This window comes from Ascaphus truei, chromosome 1 (genome assembly GCF_040206685.1).
Source record: "Ascaphus truei isolate aAscTru1 chromosome 1, aAscTru1.hap1, whole genome shotgun sequence".
Classification (NCBI taxonomy): Eukaryota; Metazoa; Chordata; class Amphibia; order Anura; family Ascaphidae; genus Ascaphus; species Ascaphus truei.
The window spans coordinates 188,358,397-188,382,814 of NC_134483.1; the positions used below are offsets into that span (position 1 = coordinate 188,358,397).

The 24,418-nt window shown below is 48.9% G+C and overlaps 1 protein-coding gene across 2 annotated transcripts in view; it reads right to left on the reverse strand.

The window, feature by feature from the left end:
* The window catches only part of PRXL2C (peroxiredoxin like 2C), a 20,238-nt gene extending 618 nt beyond the window's left edge, over positions 1-19,620 (reverse strand). Inside the window, exons 1-6 of one of the 2 annotated variants that reach the window (XM_075599464.1) lie at positions 19,397-19,620; positions 19,239-19,360; positions 18,808-18,876; positions 15,547-15,600; positions 4,785-4,890; positions 404-535 (exon numbers count right to left, since the gene is read on the reverse strand). In XM_075599464.1, the coding sequence (XP_075455579.1) occupies positions 404-535; positions 4,785-4,890; positions 15,547-15,600; positions 18,808-18,876; positions 19,239-19,360; positions 19,397-19,478 (565 nt within the window). In that variant the 5' untranslated portion in view covers positions 19,479-19,620. Of the gene's footprint in view, positions 1-403; positions 536-4,784; positions 4,891-15,546; positions 15,601-18,807; positions 18,877-19,238 lie in introns of both variants that reach the window. The other variant, XM_075599453.1, reaches the window with a different exon arrangement.
* Positions 19,621-24,418: the final 4,798 nt, after the last annotated feature.

The following is a 24,418-nucleotide window of genomic DNA, read 5'->3' on the forward strand; positions in this document are numbered from 1 at the left end:
CGTGAAAGCCTACACATGCAGTGTGCAACAACACAAAGAATAACTGGGAACACCTTCATAATTAAAACATTCACATATTTATTATATCAAGACTTCTGTATCAAGTACTATTTGGTCATCTAAAAAAAGTCCAAACAAAAGCTGAAATGTTGCCAGTGTGTACACAATGTTTTACATTATTTAAAATGCTATGGGATGGATCTATGGCGAGACATGTTTTAAGTGGCCGTACAATCTGTAAGACAGCCATTTGTGTTATGTTTTTATATAGGTTTTTCTGAATGCAGAAAAATCACATTCAATATTTTAAGGAAACTAACCTGACACCATGCTTCCATATCTAATTAACAGACAATGATGCCATCTACAAATGTCTACATGTATCCATGTTTACTGCACTTACCTGGACCAACAACTAATGCCCCACCCTGCTGAGCCGGGTCTCCTTGAAAATCAAAAGCAGGACTTGCCATTGCTCTCCACACACTTTTAATGCTTCCGGTGAGGATATTTGACTTCACATGAGGGCTTCGAGCTAGAATATTGCAGAAATCATCCAATTGGAACAATGCGCAGCAGCATCCAGAGAGCAGTGTATCGCAAAATGTGAAACATAATCAATAAGAACTGGAACACAAGCATTTGCCAATGATCAGGTTAAATGACACAAACACAAGAGAGCGGTGAACTCAATCGCCCCTGGAGATAACATCCATCGGATGTCACAAGGGCGCCAGGGTATCATTCCTTATGGCATCCAGCTGACATCAATAGGGCAGCCAAAGGTTAATAGACAAATATATGGGCTTCTTCTGAAAAAATCTGGTATATTGGGTCCAGTTACTCAAACTGTAATGAAATAAACCAGAGGTTCTTTTTTTAATATAATTTCGTAAAGTTTACCATGGTTTTGGAAAGAATTATTTACCATCTCTTTTCAATCAAGCAACTTGATAAATGTGTGCTACTTTTTAGATCAGCAGTCCAAACTCCTACCCACAAGTAAAAGATCATTCCATGTATTTAGTACATTTACTAAGCGGTACTCTTTACTATAAACTTGTGCCATGAAAAGGTAGTTAAAATCAGTAAAAGTAAATGTTTTAAGCTAGCATTAAACACAGTTAGCCTTAGAACTACTAGTGTGCTTATATCTGTTTCGGTTTGTACATATCGATAATCAGCCCAACATTGAATTCCCCTCCCCCCCATTTTCCAGCTTCTCTTTTCAAACGCCAGGTCTTAATTGCAATGAGTGGTACGGAAAGTAGAAATTCTAGTAGTGTATGGTGATTAACGCAAAAATTGATGCTGCTCGTTTTTACAGTGTGTGTGTGTGTGTGTGTATATGTATGTATACAGTATATACAAACACACACAAAGCTAATGTCTGGGGCACTCAAAACCAATAGATATGGAGAAAGAAATACTTAGCTTCCAATAGGGTGCATACAGAAGGGCCAGGATCCCCCTCCAGTCCAGTCCTTTGACAAGCTCCTTGACAAAGACAATGGACTGGATTGTCTGAAACGTTCCCATTTTATTCATTGTTTGTATTGTAAGATGGAATAAATGTATACTTTGATAATCACTGAAGAGAGTGCTGCAGATTGACTGACACACACACACACTTTGAAACAAGGGCTCCCTCAGAGCTGAACCGTGGCACTCCAAGCTACAAGCAATCCTGGTTCATGAAATATTTAAAGCAGCAATCCAAGTATACTCGTATATTTTCACTGCATGGTAACCAGGGGGTCAGGGAGTTGAACCACACTATTGTTAGCTCTATTAACCCAATATTCTTGCCAGTGAAGTTACCAGGTCTAACTCTCCCTCCAGGGGAAACAAAATGGCTGCCAAATCTCAGGCCATAGAAAGATGCAACATCATTGTGAATGGCCTATTGGCCATTCAAAGCCCATTTAAAATCAAGAAAGTAATACTGGTAGCTGCACCAGTAAGTATTCCAGGATCTAGGGGGTTTCCAAATATAAAAATAGCACGGTTCAGCTCTAGAGGATCCCCTGGTTCCAATATTTAAAAAAAAAGGGGGGGGGAGGTAAGTTAGGAGTAGCCGCTTTAATTATGAAATTTTCTGACAAATTGTCTGGGAGAAACAATATGGCCCGTGTGGTCAGCCCACACAGAGCTGTGACATCGTCGTGATTGGGTGACCCCAGGGCCGCCGAGAGGGGGGGGATAGTCAGGGCTGGTGTCCGGGCCCGCTGGCTGAAGGGGCCCAGCCGGCGCTGCAATTTTCCCCTCGACCTCTGGCCAGACCCTGATGCCGGTCGTGGCCGGCCCCGGCTCTCAGCTGCCTGCAGGACCTTTCCTCTCTCTGTCTAATGCAGCCAAGCAACGGGGCTCTGTCTGCGCGCCGGAAGTAAGCTTGGCCCAGCTTCCGGCGGGCTGCTCGTTGACGTCAGAGCCCCGGTGCGCGTCGGCAGTGGAAGCTCGGCGGCGTGGGACAGAGAGAGGAAAGGTCCTGCAGGCAGCTGAGAGACTGGGCCCAGCCGCGACTGGCAGCAGGGCCTTGCCAGAGGTCGAGGGAACCCAGCCCCCCCCCAGCCAGCGGACCCCCGCAGACACCGGGCCCAGCTTGACCTAAGCCAAATCTATTTTTATATGTATTAGGGGGCTTGGGGACATTTTTATATGTATTGGGAGGATTTGTATATGTATTGGGAGGATTTGTATATGTATTGGGCGAGATTTTTATATGTATTGGGGAGGGTTGTTTTTTTAATATATATTGTTTTATTTTTTTAATGGATTGGGCTCTTTTGTAGATGTATTGGAGCTTTTTATAAGTATTTGAGTGGGAGATATATATATAGCTATAGATATACACACAATATATTTATTGTATATGGGGGGGTTATATGTATTGTTTTTTGTACGTATTTGGGGGGGGAGGTTGTATATAATTGCAGGGGTGGGGTTTGTTTTGTATGTATTTGGGGGTTGGAAGTTTTTTTGTTGGGGGTTGGAAGTTTTATTTGGGGGGGGGGGGGGCGGTCAGAACTGTAGTCCTGGGCCCTGGGAAATCTGTCTGCGGACCTGGGTGACCCCACACCCATCTTTGTTTTACAATACCACAAAAATAACTAATTAATACTTTGGTATTCAGGGGCCCCCAGGGCTTGGAGTGCTGTGGGTCAGCTACAAGGGACACCCTGGTACAAGTAGGTTAAAAAAACGATCTATTTTATTTTGAGGCGGGGGGGATTGGGGGTCTTATGGATTCAGTAAAAATTATATATATCCTAAATGGAACAACTTTCATCCCACAATGAGAAGACTGAACTTTCAAACACAAAGTTACCCAATGATCCTCACCAGACCTTGCAATGCCGGCTTGTTGGTGGCCCTTGTGAACTCTAGTGAACATAATCGCATTTTTGCTTCACATGCGATCACAGTTAATGTGACCCTTCAAGATAGGTTACTTGTTGGTAACCTAACTCCTACAGTACGTGCTCTATTGCTATGCAAATCAAAATGCAGTCACTTTATACATATAGCTGTCAAGAATCCACGTGAAGCTAAACAATTGAAATTCAGCTAGTACTGGCAATTTAACATGTATAAAAGCACATGACAGGCTGCATCCTGGAAGACACAGGATATGGTCAAATTGCTTGGATACAATAATCATGCTTAGGCCAAAAGTGCATCTCCTCTCTAATGCCCTCAATTATTGTATCTTAAAACACAGGGCAAACAAAACCGATCACAGGCGTCCAAAAGAGAGGCACTGATTAGAATGCTGTTGTGCCACTTTTGCTTTTAAAGCACAGCCAAAACATTCCATGTCCATAAAGCAGCTGTGCATGATACTGTGTTAATAATCATATGGTTTATTTACAACATTCATTCACATGCCTGCAAGTCTTGCAACATATATGTTCTAGAAACCGCATCCCATTACTGCCAGGAATTCCCAGAATGCTATATTCCCACCATTAACACAAAAGCATGCAAAGCCAAATATTGGACACATAGAAAAAAAATTAAACTGGTTATATTGCTGTTTTCGTGACTGAATGTGCTTATACAGCCAGTAATACGCCTTGTGATGTTAACATCATGACATGTTACAGGAGGTTTGCCAGCTGTGGTACAAGCGAGGCTTTGCCCTGCACGGACTTTGGGCCTCATGCAGAGAGCATCGTTATTTCAAAACTCGCCATTTTTTGTTCAATTTCGCGCAGAAAACGGCAGAAAATGGCGAGTAACGAAAAACGCGCCAATTTTTTTTTCTTATGTCTAAAACTCGCCTCGCGGCTGGCGAGAACCTCCATCTCGCCATTTTTAAAACTCTCCGAATGCAGAGAGGTGCGAACGGCATGTAGCGGCTGTTCGCGCCAAGAAAATGGCGCGATTTTCGCATTTTTGGCGCCAGGAAAAGATGGCAAGATGGCGCTCGCCGCCTATAGTAAAGGGGAAAAAAAAGGCGCGAATTTGTTTTTACACGTTTCTGAAGCGCGCATCTTTCCCATTTAAACTCGCCACACGCATCCATGTTAAACATAGCAGAATTCGCACTTTTCTGCATATGGAGAATAAAACTCTCCAAAAAAGCTACTTTTTATGAAATTCGCCAATTTTAAAATTCTATGCTCTCTGCATGAGGCCCTTTGTTTGCTCGTTGGTACTAACAGGGACACCTTCTAAACAAAGATAACATTTTACCATAACTGGATGGATCACACAAGAGAATAAATCTAGGTAGTAATTAAGTGCTTAAAAATGTTTTTTTTTTTTAAAAAGGTTCATACCTGATGAAGTAGACGTTTCACCTCTCTTCATCCCTAGTTTAGTATAAATTTCTCTGTCAGTATCAACATAGATTTCATGAGTATAACCTGTTACAGAGCAAAAATGCTGAAAAATAGAAGAAAAAAAAAAAAAAAACGTTTTAGGAAATATGTGAGAAAAGGTCATATTTGCTCCTGTTATTTAGCTGTGATTTTTATAAAGCAATAGGCAGTCACAATGAATCGCTGCAGAGCATTCTTTTTCCGGGTTTGTTCTCCATGCTAAACTTGTGACCTGACACAGTACGAGCAGGTCTTGGTGTCCTTTATTAGAGACGATTTCTTCTCCGCCTACTCTGTCATCAAAAGGGCACCTAATATAGACGGCGAGGTAGTGATGCTCTAATTCAGGGGTGCGCAAACTTTTCTTGCTGCGCCCCCCTGCCTGCTCTCCTTTATTCTCGCATCCCCCCTTACCCCGGTGCGGCAACAAATGACGCAGCGGGGCCGTGTAACGTCACGTTACCATGGCAACCGTGACGTTACGTGACCCCGCGGCGTTTCCATGGTCACGCGTCCTGAAGCTGGAATCTCGGTAATTAGGAGGTTGCAGAGGCCTCGCGCGGTCTCCCGGCATTTAATTTAAATGCCTTGGGAAGAGCGCGGAACCTCTGCAACCACCCGCGCCCTCCCCCCCAAAAAAAATCTCGCGCCCTCCTGCTCTAATTCACCTCTAAACAAGACAAAGGTATTTGGGGAGCACAACAGTGTAACAAAATGTGTATGAATTTCATATATTTTATATACAGCTATTTACTATTATTCCTTTTTTTGCAATTAATCTTTTCTTCCATTTTATGATGGATTCTACAATACGTTTTAGAACAGAGACAAGGAAATTAATCAGAATATATTTAATCTATAAGTATGTAACCCTTATTCCCCCCCCCCCCCCAGACTCTACGGTGGTGTCTAGGGTGCGTGAGGGCAGATTACATGCGGTGTGGTGCATACCTGTGAGGAACAGGAGGGCCTGAGCTTCCCGCGATGTTATTGGGGAGCCAGGGCCAGGCTTCTGGGGTGGTAGCCTCCATAATCTCTTAGTGGTGCAGTGCCTCCATCTTATATACTCCCAGGAATATGGGACGGGACCTGTATAGAAAAAACCCCTCGGTCCCAGGGTAATAGCTTCCAACTCACACACAGTCTTTGGTAAAAAGGATTGTCTCTTTATTGGCAGTTCAGCGACTCCCAAATGCAGTAGCTTCCAGCAGCCACAATAACAATAGCAAAGCCTTGTTAAATACTCCGCTCTCCTCCCTTACAGATATTTCCTCCTCTCCTTACCTCCAAGTCTCTCCTCCGACAGGATGGTCTGGGCTGGGGCTTCAATACCCCGCGGCCCACCTCCGAGGTTATCCTCGCGGTGGGGATTGGATTCTCCCCATCACCCCAGGCAGAGGGGTGAGGGGCATTGGTCCACCAGGTCTATAATGCTATCAGCTCTACTTAAAGTGGCCGAGTCTCCCCACTCCTCTCTCTGCTCCTGCACGGCATGCAAAAGCGAGACCACCAGTCTCCTCCAACTCCTTGGACCGATCAGTAGGACTCACTACTCCGACAGACCTACAGCAGACTCCTCACTTACAGGAGTTGGCTGCTAAATATAGAGCTAGCCCCGCCCCTCGTGATGTCAGCAGAACCTCCCCTCTTGCTCACGCCTGCAGCAGAGTCCAGGCCTGCATCTACCACTCAGGGCAGGGCTATGAAGGGGGAAAACCCATGATGATTACTGGTGCCTGATCTTAACAGGACTTACCACAGTAGAAGGAAGATAGGTATAGCCTGTGCTGTTTACAGGGGGCTACACTCTCCCTATGGTGGAATCCAATGGTCCCCACTTGGACCTAGTTTTAGCAGACCTATCCTGCGGCGAACCACCTGGGAAACAGCACACATAAACAGTGTCATAATACATGGCATAACGAGGTAGTTCAGTACAATTACAACCGGGTACTCCCAACATGGAGAACCCTACAGATAATGCTTTGGATCAGGCTTTCTTACCCGCCGTCCATTATGATCCGTGACGGTCACAGCGAACGATTGGACCGGCCCATGCTCAGGCCTGTATGTAGCACCATGCATGTAGATACATCTACCTATGCTCCATATGCGTACTAGTTCGCTAATCTTATCCTCATTGTGATACCCTCCCTGATCGAACTTGGTCCGAAGGTAATCCTGGACGGCCTCCCTAAGCCAACTGTCTCGGTTCTCCTCAATTTCCCTCATGATGGGCTCAGGCACATAGGGATACTCATACTCGTGGGACTGCCGGTATCTAGCGACTATGGCCCTGTCAGCTCGACTTAGTTTGGTGAGCTTGCGGTGCCCTGCCCTGCTCGGCAGTACCCAAAACACAGGCTCTTCTGGAGCTACTTCATCGTACAAGATACTGGGGCCTCGGGGTACAATCAATCAGTTTCTGTCTATCTCCCGAAACCTATGATCTAACTCATCCTCCACCTCCTGCGGAGTGAAAGAACCAGCCGCCCACCAATGGTCTACTACATTATTCTTAATTAATAAGAACCGTGTACGGTCCATCCCCTCGTGGTATCCGGTGAACAAAGGCGCCCACCATTTGTCGCGGTGCTCGTACTCTGCGGAATGACTAGTGCGGTCTACATCAGACTCTACCTGAGATGATACACCGGACGTACCCGCATCAGTAGATCGCGAGCAATCTCTCCTCCCCTTGGCATTATAATACGTAGTAGGGTTCATTTTGTGAACCACTTTGCTGGTAGGCCCAGCCTCGACTGGAGTATGGGACCCACGGGCCCTCCCTCTAACTGCAGGAGAAAACAGCACAGGGATAACACTCGAATACGGTATCTCCCCATCAGACCCCTCATCACTCAACTCCCAATCCCGCAAGTCCTTGGAGTATTTGGGGTATTTACATAACATCCCTTGTAGGTCCCGGTGGCACCACTCGTGACGGGGCAGGGGCAGTGGCCGGGGCAATGGAGCTATGGGCTTGGGCTGGGGGAACGGCCATATCACGGCCATATCACTGTCCAGCAAGCGGGTGATACCACGCCCACGAAACATTTTCTTAGAGGCACTCTCAGCCATACTTCTGGCTTCTTGGGAGGTGCCTCGACTCTGTAGGTTAGCCAGAGCAATGGCTGAGTCTATGCTTTGAGAAGAGAACACTCCTCCAGGCCTTCTTTTCCGGTACACGGCCGAACAAGTAGACCTCAAGCCTCTCTTTCTCGTCCGCCGTGGTTGCGGTCTGCGCCTGGCGGGAGTAAGGGGGTGGTGGAGTCTCCTTACCGCTCCGTTGCTTTTTGATGATATCGGGCTCCTCTAGGATCGTCTCGGTCTCCGTCGCACTGGGAGTCACCACGGCGGTGGGACTCTTACGGGCCTCCGGCCGCACCAGAGCTCGCCGTCGGATGATGTGTAGTATATAGGAGAGTGAACCCCACAATGTCCGTTGCTCCACAAACACACATATGACTGGGTATATATATTGGAATAAGTAAGCAGTCTCTGACCAACACAAGGGATAGTAGGCAACTAAACTGACACTGAAACAATGAAGGGATAAAAAGTCATAAGTAAACGGGCAAAAAGACTAAAAACCTAGGTGGGGGGCTAGTGAACAGGAGATAGATAGAGACAGGATGAGAAGCAGCCATAAGATGCCCCTCTCGTGTACTCACGGATACTATCGCCTGCTGCCCTTACCCGACCCGGTGTCTTCACTGCCCGTATGTTGCCGGTCTCAGCTGATCAAGCGCCGCGCTCGTGGAAGACGTCATCACAAGAAGCAGACAGCGATGCTGGGACTGGTTACAGCGTGCCATGCGCTCCAGCGCTCTTGGAAGCCCCAAGGGGACGGCGGCACCAGGCGCACACGTTGAAGGGGAGGGGAGGACCCGGCTCCCTAATCAGGATTGTTGCCTGCGTGCTCCACGCAAATTGGTAAAGTGTAGAAATAAAGTTGGTAGGTGGTCACTGCAATCGGAACTCAGCCAAAGGGATAAAATAAAATCAGCTTTATTAAACTTGAATGCTGCACATCACAGAGAGCACCTCTGACACGTTTCGTTCCGTTGTGGAACTTTATCAAAGAGTACTCTTGGATATCTCTAAAAGTACTCTTTGATAAAGTTCCACAACAGAACGAAACGTGTCAGAGGTGCTCTCTGTGATGTGCAGCATTCAAGTTTAATAAAGCTGATTTTATTTTATCCCTTTGGCTGAGTTCCGATTGCAGTGACCACCTACCAACTTTTTTTCTACACTCGCCGTCGGATGGTCTCCGGGCTCGTCTGCTCCCTCTTGATGCCTTTGGGGTGGTTCGCCGGTAGGCGCATCGCCACCGATGTCACGCCAACCTCTTCCTCCGAGGAAATCAAGATCGGTTCCTCCGCTGGGGAGTCACCCGGTTCTTCGGCGATACAACCAGTGGGTATAGGTACAAAGTAGTCTCGCTCTGGTACTTCCACTGCGGTCACGCTCTTCTCTGTCACCAGCTCGCTGAGTTCAATAGCGGGCTGAGCCTTAGTTCCTCCCGCTAGGGTGTAACGGGGAACCAGGGCAGTCTTGTCTTTGCCTTCCGCCACCTCCGTCAATGTTCACGGAGAGGCACCCCGTGGGGTTCCGATCAAAGGCCACTGCTCGTTCGGCCAAAGGTAAAACGTGCCACATTGAGGGCATCGGGCCTTGGTGCTTGGTACCGCGCCCGGTATCCCGCAGTGGACGCACAAACACCGGAGGTATTCGTGCTCAGCTACCTCCACTACCAGTAGGCCTCCTGGTACTTGGTAAATGGAAGTATTCATCTCGGACATGGTTCGCTCAGGGTTGGAACAGCTCAGTGTTGCTTCAAAAGTGAAGCTCTTCACTCAGGCTTCCGGTCCCTCCCTTCGCTGGGGAGGACTCCCCTGATTGGTTCTCTTTGCGCCCCCTCCCTCTGGTGGAATACAGAGGCGGGGTCTCTTCTTCTTCAGCGTGACGTGGCCTGGCTTTCTGACCAGTCACAGCACAGGTGGGTGGGCTTTCGGCTTTCGCGCCGCTCCTTTTGCAAAGAATCTGGGTTTGGCGCCAGATTATTACACATCTCCAGCCACATTTTCCTTACAGTCTCTATGCACGATACACGTGCTTGCTCCAGGCTTGGCGGGAACCGCCATTTTAGATCACTGTTCTTGCTCCGCGGAGCACATGTAGGGACAGACGCCATCTTGGATGAGTCCTCCAAATGTCCATGTGCCCTATTCTCAATGTCTAACGGGTATCTCGTACCTAAACACTGACTGACTTCCAACTGTGTGCTCTGCATTCTGTTTCTCACTAAATTGAGGTGGCTTTTACCCCAGGCTCAGCGGAACTCCTCTTCTCCATGCACTGTACTCGGTGTCTACGTTGCAAGTGCTCTGTGGTGCGTGTGTGTAGGTGATAGCTAGGGTACCTCTCTTTCTAGGTACGGGCGTCTCCTACTTTTGGCCACTCATAGCGCGGGCCCTGGGCCATGGTCCCTGGACTGGTTAACAGGCTGACCCCCCCAGTTGCCTCACGCTACCTGCCTCAAGGGACTCTGTGAGCTATAACTATTTACCCTTCCTACGCCACCTCCTAAGGGTGCCCAAGGCGTACTGTGCGAGAGTCTACGCTCCCCTGACTACCCTCGGCATATGCAATTGCGCCCTTCCTTCTTCAACACTTGCACGGAGAGTGCATCTCACTCATCCCGTTCCGCCTCGCTACAAGCCTGACCTGTTCTAGCATATTTATCTCAGCAGCGCCTCCAAATGTAACCCTTATTCCCCCCCCCCCAGACTCTACGGTGGTGTCTAGGGTGCGTGAGGGCAGATTACATGCGTCGTGGTGGTGCATACCTGTGAGGAACAGGAGGGCCTGAGCTTCCCGCGATGTTATTGGGGAGCCAGGGCCAGGCTTCTGGGGTGGTAGCCTCCATAATCTCTTAGTGGTGCAGTGCCTCCATCTTATATACTCCCAGGAATATGGGACGGGACCTGTATAGAAAAAACCCCTCGGTCCCAGGGTAATAGCTTCCAACTCACACACAGTCTTTGGTAAAAAGGATTGTCTCTTTATTGGCAGTTCAGCGACTCCCAAATGCAGTAGCTTCCAGCAGCCACAATAACAATAGCAAAGCCTTGTTAAATACTCCGCTCTCCTCCCTTACAGATATTTCCTCCTCTCCTTCCCTCTAAGTCTCTCTTCCGACAGGATGGTCTGGGCTGAGGCTTCAATACCCCGCGGCCCACCTCCGAGGTTAGCCTCGCGGTGGGGATTGGATTCTCCCCATCACCCCAGGCAGGGGGGTGAGGGGCATTGGTCCACCAGGTCTATAATGCTATCAGCTCTACTCAAAGTGGCTGAGTCTCTCCACTCCTCTCTCTGCTCCTGCACGGCATGCAAAAGCGAGACCACCTGTCTCCTCCAACTCCTTGGACCGATCAGTAGGACTTACTACTCCGACAGACCTACAGCAGACTCCTCACTTACAGGAGTTGGCTGCTAAATATAGAGCTAGCCCCACCTCCGTGATGTCAGCAGAACCGCCCCTCTTGCTCACGCCTGCAGCAGAGTCCAGGCCTGCATCTACCACTCAGGGCAGGGCTATGAAGGGGGAAAACCCATGATGATTACTGGTGCCTGATCTTAACAGGACTTACCACAGTAGAAGGAAGATAGGTATAGCCTGTGCTGTTTACAGGGGGCTACAAGTAGTATTTGTGCACACATAAAGCAAAAGAAAGAGCAGAGTTCCACAATCATTATTGGGGGGGGGGGGGGGGGGAGGGGAGCGGCTGACTTTTTATCGCTGCTATCTTCTTTTGAGTTTAACGAGTCTTGTATGTATATCTTTAGTTATACAGCTGTACTTAGCGCTTTACCAAAGAGACAATACAGTACAGGGAATTATAGCACAATAAGTGCAAATAATAAAATTGGAAATGAAATCCCTGCCCCGGAGTGCTTACAATCTAAGCGTTGGGGAAGTTACAGAGACAGCAGGCGAGGGAGTAAGTGCAGTAGACGGAGTCTTACTGCTTCATATGTTATTGTGTTTTTCTAAGTGAAGCTTTTAGGCTGCAGCCGCACTAGCGCTGACCGCGCTCATGCTTGAGCGGTGACATCACCAGCTCTCCAAGCATGAGCACTTGGTGTTCTTGCTATTTCGCAAGAGCGCGCGCAGGGGCGTTGCGGGCAAGTTGGGCGCGCTCGAAAGTAAAAAAAATTTGTTTAGCCAAGCGTGGGTGAGCGTGCGTGCCCACCGCATGAGCGGGGACTTCCATATATTGATATATGTAAGTAAAAGCGGCAAGCGCTGTCCACTCAGTAGTAGCGGTGATGCAGCCTAAGGCCACGTCCATAGCAGGGGAAGCCGCGCTGAGCCGTGCGAACGCTCTGCACTGAGCCCCGGCATCCTCAATGAGGATGTCTTTAGAGGGGGCTCACGCGAGCGTCCGCAGGCGTGCTGAGGAGTTGGATTTTTCAGCCGACAGCCAAGCTGTTTTTCAGCACGCTGTCGGCTGAAAACATCCAATCAGCGCGAAGCAGCGTCAACGTCATGGCGCCGTGACGTCAGTGCGTCGCGGGCGATTGGCCCAGCGACGTCACTGCCCCGCCTCCCCCCGCCTCCCGATCGCGCGCCTCAGCACTGCTCCCATCTCTATGGACGCAGCCTTAGTCCCCGTTTATGGTGGCGTCATGCATGCTGATCCGCGCTTTGTATATAATCTGTGACCCATTATTTTGTATTCTTCCTTTGAGTGAAAGCTTCCGCATGCGTGCTCACGCGTGCGGAACCTCACTCAGCTTTCTGCGACAGCCAATTTGTGTTTCAGCGCTTGCTGGAGAGGAGGTGCGGTCATGTGACCGCACAGCCGTCCAATTAATTAGAGCGCAGCTCAGAAATGTGCTTAGACCCGAGAGCGGCCATTTTTCACTACATACATCTGAGAGAGAGGTAGCTCCGCTCCCCGTTCCCTCCGCTCCCCTATCTGGCTGAGGGGTCCAACAGGGGGTGTTGGCTGATCTGGGGTCTGCTATATATAGTGGTGGAGGGAATGACGCGGAGCACCATCTGCTCCCCATAAGCTGAGGGGATATGATATATATATATATATATATATATATATATATATATATTCAAAACTTTGGAAAAAAATAAATAAATGAATAAATAAAAAAATTAAAATCGGGCATTGTGTAATTTCCTGTAAAAAATTTTTTTTGATTGTTAATGATTTATAGAATGACGGGCCCTTTGTGCAGAGCGGTCAAGGGTACCCTTGAAAAAATATGAAACTAATAATTGATATTTACTAATACTAGAGAGAGAGATACATAATATATAGAGAGCTATATCTATATCTATATATACTTAGTTAAGTTATGGTGAGTAAAAAAAGTGATAAAAACCCTCCACAGCAAAGCATACAGCAAATGGAAATATAACTGTATGCTCATTTGCATGTCTTAGGCAGGTCTGCAACCCCGCCTTTAAGCCTATAGGGAACCATGTTTAAAATGGTTTTGAAGCAAAAAGTGGCACTGTGTGCTCATTTGCATGTCATTTCCCAGACTCCCTTGCTGCAGTGGAAGTGCTGTGTGCTGGGTGATAATGGTGAAAGGCGGGGTTGCAGACCTGCCTAAGACATGCAAATGAGCATACAGTTATATTTCCATTTGCTATATACTTTGCTGTGTAGGGTTTTTGTCACTTTTTTAACTCACCATAACTTAACAAAGTATGGTAAACCCCATCCTCATTGCTTCAGCTTTGCATAGCCAGTGTAACCAACCCCACACTGATGAGACCCATTAAGGTCGAAACAGCGGTCTGTGGGTGGGTTTACTGGCTATGCATCTTAACCCTAGCTGTGCTTAAAGCTATGACCATGCAGCAAGCTTAAGCCTATAGGGAACCATGTTTAAAATGGATTTGAAGCAAAAAGTGGCACCGTGTGCTCATTTGCATGTCATTTCCCAGAATCCCTTGCTGCAGTGGAAGTGCTGGGTGATAATAGTGAAAGGTTGGGTTGCAGACCTGTCTAAGACATGCAAATGAGCATACTGTAATATTTCCATTTGACACACACACAAAAAAAAAAAATATATATATATAATGATATTTTATAGCTGGTATAATGTAGTAGATATATATTTATAAGAAAAAAATATATAATGAACACACATTATAGTTGTATCAATCAGGTATACAACATAACAATGCATCAAGAGTCATTTCAGACCACAAACTGCGATTCATATAACAACCTTCACACATATTTCATTAAAGGGGGAGGCCCCTCTTCTTTTTCCATGTATAAGAAGCAGTGGGTCTCTGGAGCTGAGCCATGTTCAGTTTAATGCCGGGGACTCCCTGGTTCCAAAAATATTTACTGGGGATGGTTCTGCCGGTTCCTCCGGCAGGTTTAACCCTTTGAGTGCGCTGAGACGTGGCTTCTATGTCATCGGGTCTGGCACTCAGGGGGGCCCATGACTGCCACCTTCTCTTAGTTAGCATTCCCCTTGTCCGCCTCTCCCAACTCAAACCCATTCGAAATATTGCTACTAGACTCCTCATCTACCTCATTAACTGCTCCCCTTCTACTGCTCCACTACACATATCCCTACACTCGCTTCCCATAGCCTTTAGAATTAAATGTAAAACCCTAGTAATGACTGACAAAGGTCTCAATGCCAGAGTCCCCCCCCCCTTACATCTCAGCTCTCACCCACAAGTACATACCTACACTCCCCCCTACATTCTGCCCATGACTTCCACCTTTCCTCTCACCTTATTACCTTCTCTCACTCCTGCTGCAAGACTTCTCCAGTGCTGCCCCCTCTCTGGAATTCCCTACCACGGTACTATCAGACTCTCCCCCAGCTTTCAGATGTTTTAAAACCTCACCTTTTTAAGGAAGCCTACTCGCCATTCCTCTAACAACCAACTTCCCTTCCCCTCCAACCCCATTGGGGCCAGTTGTGTAGGTGGACCAATCTCCACCCTACGTAACATCCCTCCACCCTCAAACCTTAATGACTTCAGCTGTCAGACTGGGCCATACTCTAACCTGAGACCCACCTTAGCTTCTTGTTTCAAGATTGTCCCTCATTCCCTTTGGATTGTAAGCTCATACTAGCAGGGCCCTCATTACCTCTATGTATCTGTTGGTGCATGTTTGTCCTCACTTGTATGTAACTGTTTATGTAATATACGTAACTCAGTACCTCATTGTACTGCGCTGCGGAATATGTTAACGCTTCACAAATAAATAATAATAATAACAACAACAACAGGTCCGCATGACGCGGGAGATTTACACCTCCACTTTGTTTCCAGTACCGGGGGCACCTTCAAAGGGATATGTCCCAGGAGGCTGGAAGTCCCCAGAGCTGTAAAAGGTCCAGCACGAGAGACCCCCTGCTTCCAATACATGGGGGGAAAAAATGGAGAGGGGTGGGCAGGGGGGGGAGGAGGGGGAAAGGGAGAGGGGTGGGCAGGGGGGTGGGGGGAATGGAGAGGGGTGGGGGGAATGGAGAGGGGTGGGCAGGGGGGGACAAAGTAGTCAGAACTTCCTCTTTCGTACTTCGTTACTAATACAGTGTTAATGCCACAACAATTTCAGAGATCCTGATACTATATATGCCTTTTATAATTTACTCTGAAAAATAAAAAAAGGTAACTGCTGTATTGATTTTTAATAAAAAAAATAATTACCGGAATATGAAGATAAGATGACTGTCCAATAACAATAAGTGTGACATCTGCATTCTGCACAAACACAGGTATGAAAAATATGTTATTAAATGCACAAACCAATTCATTACCCACAGGTCAATTTATATGCTATGCTACTTTCATTCTAAAGTGAATATTAAAGCAAAACTGAAATAACTGCCGTCTGTGCTAGACCGTTTAAACTACAAACCCTTTCAGGCGTATAAATGAGCGACTTTACAATGATAACTTAGATCCCCCTGCTAAGTAAAAGTCTGAACTTTTACTGAACCGTCCAGGCATCCCAAATACAGCTGAACCCCGTTATAACGCAGTGCTCGGGGTCCACATAATGAGAAAGCGTTATAATCAGGACCGTGGGGGAAAAAATGGCCACCACAATCAGGGGTTCTGCAACTGCCGGAGGTGGAGAGCTGGGATAACTCTCCCAGCTGTCCCTGAACTCGGCGTCATAGCGGCACCCCCATGCAGTGTGTGTGTGTGTGTGTCACGCAGGCTCTCCCAGCAGTGCAGGAGAAGCCTGTGGTGAGTCGGGGTACAAGGGGGGGAAAGAGATCTCACGCAGTCTGGAGAAGCCGGGATATTTTAGCTGTCTCTGTCGGAGTCGCCAGGAGCCCCTCTCCTCCCCCCGACGGAGGTACAGGAGGGAGGGTGTATGTGTTGCAAATGTTCCATCTCGGGGGGGGGGGAGGAGGGGTACGTACTAGTTGTATGTTACAAGGCAACACCACAGCCTCCCGTGTGGCCCCAAAGGAGGAGAGGGGGGCTGAGGATTCGGTTACACGGTGTGGGGATGGGAGGTGCAGGGGGGGGGTGATGTGTGTGATATGCAGGGGAGTATTGTGTGTGATGTGTGTGTGTGTGTGTGGGGGGGGGGGGGGGGTGATGTGTGTGTGTGTGGGGGGGGGGGTGATGTGTGTGTGTGTCTCTGTGTGTGCGTATGTCTCCGTTAGCAATAAAGCTTTGGGGGGAAAAAAAACTACAAATCGGGAGCCACGGTCAGACCGCGTTATAAGCAGATCTTATTGTAGCGGACCGCGCAATGACGGGATTGAGCTGTATAAATCCCCAATCTCCTAGCTCAGAGGTGGGGAGTGACATTTGGAATGGCCCCTGTGATGATACTAGAGTATCTGCAGCAGGGCCCTCTTACGCCACCCCTACCTAAACCCCTCCCACCCCCAACGGTGCACCCAGCCGGCGTCGGAAGTTGTGCCCAACTTCTGCATCCGTCCGCAGGGTCCCAGCTCCCCACTGCCGCAAGGTAAAATTCTTGAAGAGGACGGGGATTGAGTGAGAGATGGGAGGGGGGGGGGGATTGAGTGAGAGATGGGAGGGGGGGGGGGATTGAGTGAGAGATGGGAGGGGGGGGGGATTGAGTGAGAGATGGGAGGGGGGGGGGGATTGAGTGAGAGATGGGAGGGGGGGGGGGATTGAGTGAGAGATGGGAGGGGGGGGATTGAGTGAGAGATGGGAGGGGGGGATTGAGTGAGAGATGGGAGGGGGGGGATTGAGTGAGAGATGGGAGGGTGGGGGGGGATTGAGAGAGATGGGAGGGGGGGGATTGAGAGAGATGGGAGGGGGGGGGATTGAGAGAGATGGGAGGGGGGGGGGATTGAGTGAGAGATGGGAGGGGGGGATTGAGTGAGAGATGGGAGGGGGGGGGATTGAGTGATAGATGGGAGGGGGGGGATTGAGTGAGAGATGGGAGGGGGGGATTGAGAGAGATGGAAGGGGGGGATTGAGTGAGAGATGGGAGGGGGGGATTGAGTGAGAGATGGGAGGGGGGATTGAGTGAGAGATGGGAGGGGGGGGATTGAGTGTGGGAGGGGGGGATTGAGTGTGGGAGGGGGGGATTGAGTGAGAGATGGGAGGGGGGGGGGGTTGAGTGAGAGATGGGAGGGGTGTGGATTGAGTGAGAGATGGGACGGGGGGATTGAGCGAGAGATGGGAGGGGGGGATTGAGCGAGAGATGGGAGGGGGGATTGAGCGAGAGATGGGAGGGGGGGGATTGAGCGAGAGATGGGAGGGGGGGGGATTGAGCGAGAGATGGGAGGGGGGGGGATTGAGCGAGAGATGGGAGGGGGGGGATTGAGCGAGAGATGGGGGGGGGGGATTGAGCGAGAGATGGGAGGGGTGGGGGGGATTGAGCGAGAGATGGGAGGGGTGGGGGGGATTGAGCGAGAGATGGGAGGGGTGGGGGGGATTGAGCGAGAGATGGGAGGGGTGGGGGGGATTGAGCGAGAGATGGGAGGGGTGGGGGGGATTGAGCGAGAGATGGGAGGGGTGGGGGGGATTGAGCGAGAGATGGGAGGGGTGGGGGGGATTGAGCGAGAGATGGGAGGGGTGGGGGGGATTGAGCGAGAGATGGGAGGGGTGGGGGGGATTGAGCGAGAGATGGGAGGGGTGGGGGGGATTGAGCGAGAGATGGGAGGGGTGGGGGGGATTGAGCGAGAGATGGGAGGGGTGGGGGGGATTGAGCGAGAGATGGGAGGGGTGGGGGGGATTGAGCGAGAGATGGGAGGGGTGGGGGGGATTGAGCGAGAGATGGGGGGGGTTGAGCGAGAGATGGGGGGGGGATTGAGCGAGAGATGGGGGGGGGATTGAGAAAGGAGGGAGAGCGAGTGACCGGAGGGGGGAGGCGTTGGTGGGGCAGAGCGAGTGAACGGAAAGGGGGGGGGGGGGAGTGAACGGAAAGGGGGGGGGAGTGAACGGAAAGGGGGGGGGGGAGTGAACGGAAAGGGGGGGGGGGAGTGAACGGAAAGGGGGGGGGGGAGTGAACGGAAAGGGGGGGGAGTGAACGGAAAGGGGGGGAGAGTGAACGGAAAGGGGGGGGGGAGTGAACGGAAAGGGGGGGGGGAGTGAACGGAAAGGGGGGGGGGGTGAACGGAAAGGGGGGGGAGTGAACGGAAAGGGGGGGGAGTGAACGGAAAGGGGGGGGAGTGAACGGAAAGGGGGGGGAGTGAACGGAAAGGGGGGGGGGGTTGCACGGAAAGGGGGGGGAGTGAACGGAAAAGGGGTTGGGGAGTGAACGGAAAAGGGGGGGGAGTGAACGGAAAGGGGGGGGGGAGTGAACGGAAAGGGGGGGGAGTGAACGGAAAGGGGGAGGAGTGAACGGAAAGGGGGGGGGAGTGAACAGAAAGGGGGGGGAGTGAACGGAAAGGGGAGTGAGTGAACAGAAGAGGCGGAGAGTGAGTTACTTATGCCACCCCTGTTCTACCGTGTGCGTTGAGGTCATACCTCTAATAAATCTTTGGGAATCTTGGCCAGATCTTCCACATATTCTTTACTGGTGTAGCAGAGGAAATTCTGCAATAAACAGAGAAAGCATTTAGTAGCATAGCAGCTCTAAACATGGGACCTCTCTAAACACAAGATTGTGACAGCTTCTCAAAACCAAATCCACACTGAAAACCAGAGAAGCAGGACCTGCTGTTTTCACAAATCTATTGTAAACCAGGTCCTACATTCATATATTGGTGCATGTCATTTCATGTGCTCAGCACTGAAAGGGGTTAAAGCCAATGTGGCTGCCCCAATCCTGAGATTGGCATTCAATGTATTAACCCGTTCCCTGCCTTTCGATGCTGGGACCTCAGGCAGTATATGGATTGTAGAAGATTGAACCCGTTGCACAGAGCGGGCCAGGGGGTGCACGCTACTTTCATTACCCTCACAAACACCACTATCGCTTTCTTGTCCCGGTACAAGTCGGCGAACTCTCGACTTCTCCCGTGCCTGTCGCACACCAGGCAGCCCTCCGCCTGCTGCAGGTCTGGGTGGTGCAGGGAGCCTGGGTGGTGCAGGGAGCCCGGGTGGTGCAGGGAGCCCGGGTGGTGCAGGGAGCCGGGCTGTCCAGCTGAGCTCCTCTCTATCTGCAGGGTGACTGGAGCACTGGCTGAGCCTGCCATGCTGTGCTCGCCCTGTCCTGCACTCCCCTTGGTTTCACTTCCTTCGTTGCACTGCTTGAGATGTCTAGTTCTGGGGCTGCAGCAAGGCCTGAGCAGCCAGCCATGTAACTAACAACAAGGGAGTGCTCCGGCCGGGGAGGGGTTTCCTTGGGAGCTGCCTGTTTAAACTCACAGCACTTCCACTCTCACAAACATACAGGATTAGCAAGTATTCTTTTCGACTTTCCCTGGTTTTCTCAGGGGGATTGTATTCTAATAAGATGAGTGTCATTTTTTGTTGTAATACTTTCTCCTTTTGTTTTCATCTATAGCGGTCAAGTAATTTGGTTTTTACTTTATATCTCTCAATATATAGAATTACTGGTGAGGGAAATGCAAAGTAGTTTGTTAGGCCCTGGAGAACCCTGAAAGTAATGCTCCTTGTGGTACCCTAAGGCTTGTTATATGTTAGGTGCTGGTGCGTGCGCCCGGCGTTGCATGTGGCGAGCACGTTTCGTTTATATGTTTTAAGCGGTGGCGTGCGTGGCTAGGGGGCGTGACTGTCGACGTCACAGCGATAGCCAAGCTGTGATTGGCTTGGCAGTGTCACGTGGCGAGGCAGCAGCGCAAAAATATAAATGTTCATGTATTTGCTGTGATCTGCCGCGCCAACACTCATGGCTGTGCGCGCGTCTCGACTGTATCAACGTCAGCCTCCCACAGCCAATTGTAATTGACACGGTAGCGCACGCGCACTATATTACACGCCTAACTCAGGTGTGCGCAAACTATTCGCACTGCGCCCCCCTGCCTACTCCCCCCCCGGTGCTCGCGCCCCGCCCCCCCTACCTTTCCTTCCGGCGTGCTGGGGTCATGTGATGTCACGCCATGACCCCTCGGCTTCATTTGATGCCGTGTTGCCATGGTGACGCGTCACCGAAGACCCGGCTGGCAGCAGGTAAGTGAGTTACAGAGGCCTCACGACTTCCCCGGCATTTAATTTATGGGGAAGAGCGCAGGGTCCCTGTAACTGCCCGCGCCCCCCCCACGCAGCAAAATGTCCCGCCCCCCAGTTTGCGCACTGCTGCCCTACATTGTAACTGATCTACATTGCGTTATACCCAGTGAAAGTGCTGCTTTCTGACTCACATGCACTGTTTTTGCTATTGTGCCATTTTTTGTTCCTAAGATAAACCGGTATTGGGTATTGATAGCTACAAGAAATCTTCTAGGATTGTCATTTGCTTCACTGAATTTAAAAGAAAGCAACAATTATCCATTAGCTTTATGGACTATTGTTGAAAAACAGGGCAGTGTTATAATATGATATCACCTGACATATGTAGTATGTGGGTAAACACATTTTATTTGTGATCATTCAATTTGTCACCAAATCTAATGGAGCAAGAGACTTGTTCAATTCCCATGAAGGAAAAACCTGAGAAGCCTCCTTGACTACAACATGAGAAGTGGTTATTTACTATTAAAACAAGGGTTCCCTCTGGCCTTAACACCGATTGGGTTCTGGGTCCCTTTCTGGATAACTAAACCACCCTTTACCCGTTGGGTAGGTTCTATCGGAATATTGATCATGATCCCATAGTGAATACCCTTTAATATCGAGCTCCTTATGGATTGTACTATGCATGTGTACTGTATTGCACTTGTACACTTCAATTTCTAACATAATTCTTAACATAATTTGAATAACGGAATGTCTAACGAAATTAGAATATGTATCTCATTTGGCTCTTGATCACTTCTGATTTGGTAGTTTATTGTTTTGAGTGGGCCTATTATGTAATCATTTAATCCAATATAATTTCGCTCATGATTACAGGGTAAATATTAGTGTCTTGATTATGCCTTCTCTTCTCACTATCTTTTCTTTTAACATGATTTTTTTAATATGACGATCTCTCAATACGGCGCTCTTTTGAAGAGGTCATGTTCTTAAAATGTTTCTTCAATATGTTGCTTCCCTTTTCTTATCTGGTTGCTCTCATATCTTTTGTTCTATGTTTGTACAACAAGCTCTAAGATGTTCTTGGAAGTTCTGATAGAGCATTTTCTCCTGTAAATTATGTGTATATTTGTTATACATTTGTTATGTTCTAACAGCTGGATGTATTAGTTAAGGTTACTGAGTGGATGTATATGCTAAGCAACCATGAGTATATATGTATGGGGGAACCTTTCTAGATAGGTAATATCTTATTATTATATTAGGTTTCCCCATTCAATCTCATGTTCTTTGTTTGCCATCTCTCATCCACTCACTTTATTCACCATCATCAGCTCCCTAACAAATTAGGGTTTTGGTTTGACTATACATACAGTATGTCAAGTGATATTTTCCATTTACCCCTTCTGGTTGACTAACATAATTTACAATAGAGTTAAGACAGGGGGGTGTTTTACAAATATGTTGTCTTTGTTAATATATACATTTTAAGTTTATTGATTTTAATAGTGTTATGTTTTTGTACTTCACAGCACACTACGTGGTCACTGTCTGTGTTGCGCATAAACCTGCGCTCCGGCTGTCATTCTCCCACCCCGCACTCGGGGTATTCTGTGAGGCTTTGACGCCTTGGTTGGTATTGCGCAAGCGCACTCCGCCGATGGTCTGCAGCTCACTGTGTCTGCTCCCATTGCGGGGAGGGACTAGTGTCTTGTAGAGCGCAGATGCGCGCGCACTCAGAGCCCCAGTGATGTATACAATCAGGGCCATCTGATGACGAGCTTTCCCCGTGCCCCACGGCCTCCATTGACATGGAGGACTTTCCCTCAGTTGGTCACTGCGCAAGCGCGTACCACTGGGGGTTGCTAGACCCCGCATGTCTCCGGATTGGTAGTTGGGGGGCGGGGTTAGTCGTCATCGTCCCTGTGTGTATATATACTAATTATATGTATACACATCAGAAGATTATTAGCAATCAGAGAGGGCGGACCACATGTGGACTGTGAGTATTGGCTAGTTATATTATTTTGTGTCTATATATATGTTAATAAAGTTGTGATATGTATTCCTTGAGAAAGCGCTCTGTGAAGCGTGAAACGTTGGTAGGACTCTCATTGCCCTTTTTTTCCATGACCAATAAATAACTTTTTATTGAGATACGCACCCTCCTATCTACTTTTTTGATACCTACAGTAGTGCTCTTCCAGTTTTTCTCCCCTTTTTCTCCCTTTCTACTAGCCTACCCCTTGGACGGAAGCACACCTGGGGACCCCTCACCTGTGGATCGCATGGACTTTGCAGCACTCAGAGTGAGTCAATCGCTTGCTACATGTGTTCCTGTTCAGGACTTTATCAAGATTTTTGGTACGTTATAGGGTGTTATTATGCGCAATTTTCCTGGTATTATTGTTTACAACAGCGTCACTTATTAGTGAGCTTACCATCTGGGATTGCAACCCAGTACCTGTCTTCTATCAAGCTTATGTTTAGGGGTCCCCCCACAAGTATTTAGCTATTCATTTATTCATCCATCCTACTGTTGTGGTCTTTAGCATTACGCAGTTACATGGTCTGCCCTGACCTTTTGCCTGATTACTGGACTTTGCACCCCTACCTCCAGCCCTGACCTCCATGGCCTGCTTACCGACTATGGATACTCTAACAGGACTCTGTCCCTGGGCTGTGGTCGGTTATTCTGCATCCCTACCTCAGCCCTGCGGGTCCGCTTCCTGATTGGAGATGAGTACCGTCACGTTTTGCTCGGCCAAACATGAACACCACTGAGGGGAACTGCTTGGAGATCATGAGACACGCTTCGCCCAGCAAAACCAACAGGTGGCACTCATTTCTAGTCGGCTTCAGGACATTATCACCTGGCTTGATACACTCCAGGTGGGTCTACCCCTGCACCGCCATTGCTGGCAGCGTCTCCGGCGCCAGATCAGTCATCCCCTACACCAAGGGAACTATGGATCCCGACGCCTCAACGTTATGGAGGGGACCCTATGACTTGTAGAGTATTTTTGAACCACTATTCGATTCAGTTCGTATTCCAGCCCTCCATGTTCTGCATCCATCAATCCAGGGTAGCCTACATCATTTCCCTACTGACAGATGAGGCTTTGGCCTGGGCCCCCCCTTTCTGGGAAAAGTAATCCCCACTGGTTAATGACGCCGCTGCCTTTCTCCAAGCATTCAAAAGAGTTTTTTATGCACCTGGTCGCAGGTCCTTTGCTTCGCTCCTTTGAATCCGGCAAAGAACCCATACTGTGGGCCAGTATGCCATTGAGTTCCGAATCCTTGCTGCGAAGACGGGCTGGAACAATGAAGCTCTGCTGGCAGCATTTTGGCAGGGGCTTTCTGAGTGTTTAAAGGATTAACTGACCTGCCGGGACACCTCCTAGGATCTTTAGGAATGAATTGCCTCTGTATCAGAATAGATCTCCGGATGCGAGGACAGACCGAGCGAGACCAGTCCTCAAAAACCCCAATAATTTGGCTTGTCCGAAATTGTCCTAAATAGGGAAATCTCCAGTGCCCAGTGAAGATAGAGGAATATTCTCTGGGCATACCTTCTATTCCTTCTCCATCTCAACCTTCATGGCTGCTCCTGCCGGTTTCACTCTCCTGGGGACCAGCCTCCATCTTCACTCAGGCTTTTGTGGATTCAGGAGCCGCAGGGAATTTCATTCGCCATGCATTTGTGGAATTCCACTCCCTTTCTCTCCATACTAAGGAGATTCCGTTAGTGGTACCTGGGACCATCACCCTTGAGACTAATCTTTTGCTGGTTACGGTTGGGGCACTTCACAAAGAGACACTGTCATTGTGACAGCCTGGGGACAACATTGCCATGGATCTTGTCTTTCGTTGTCTTGCACTATCGCCGAGGTTCGGCTACCTACAGAGATATCCTTGTCATGCCTTACTGTTTCTTACCAGGAGTTTGCCAATGTATTCAACAAAAAACAGGCAGAGGAGTTACCGCCACACTGAC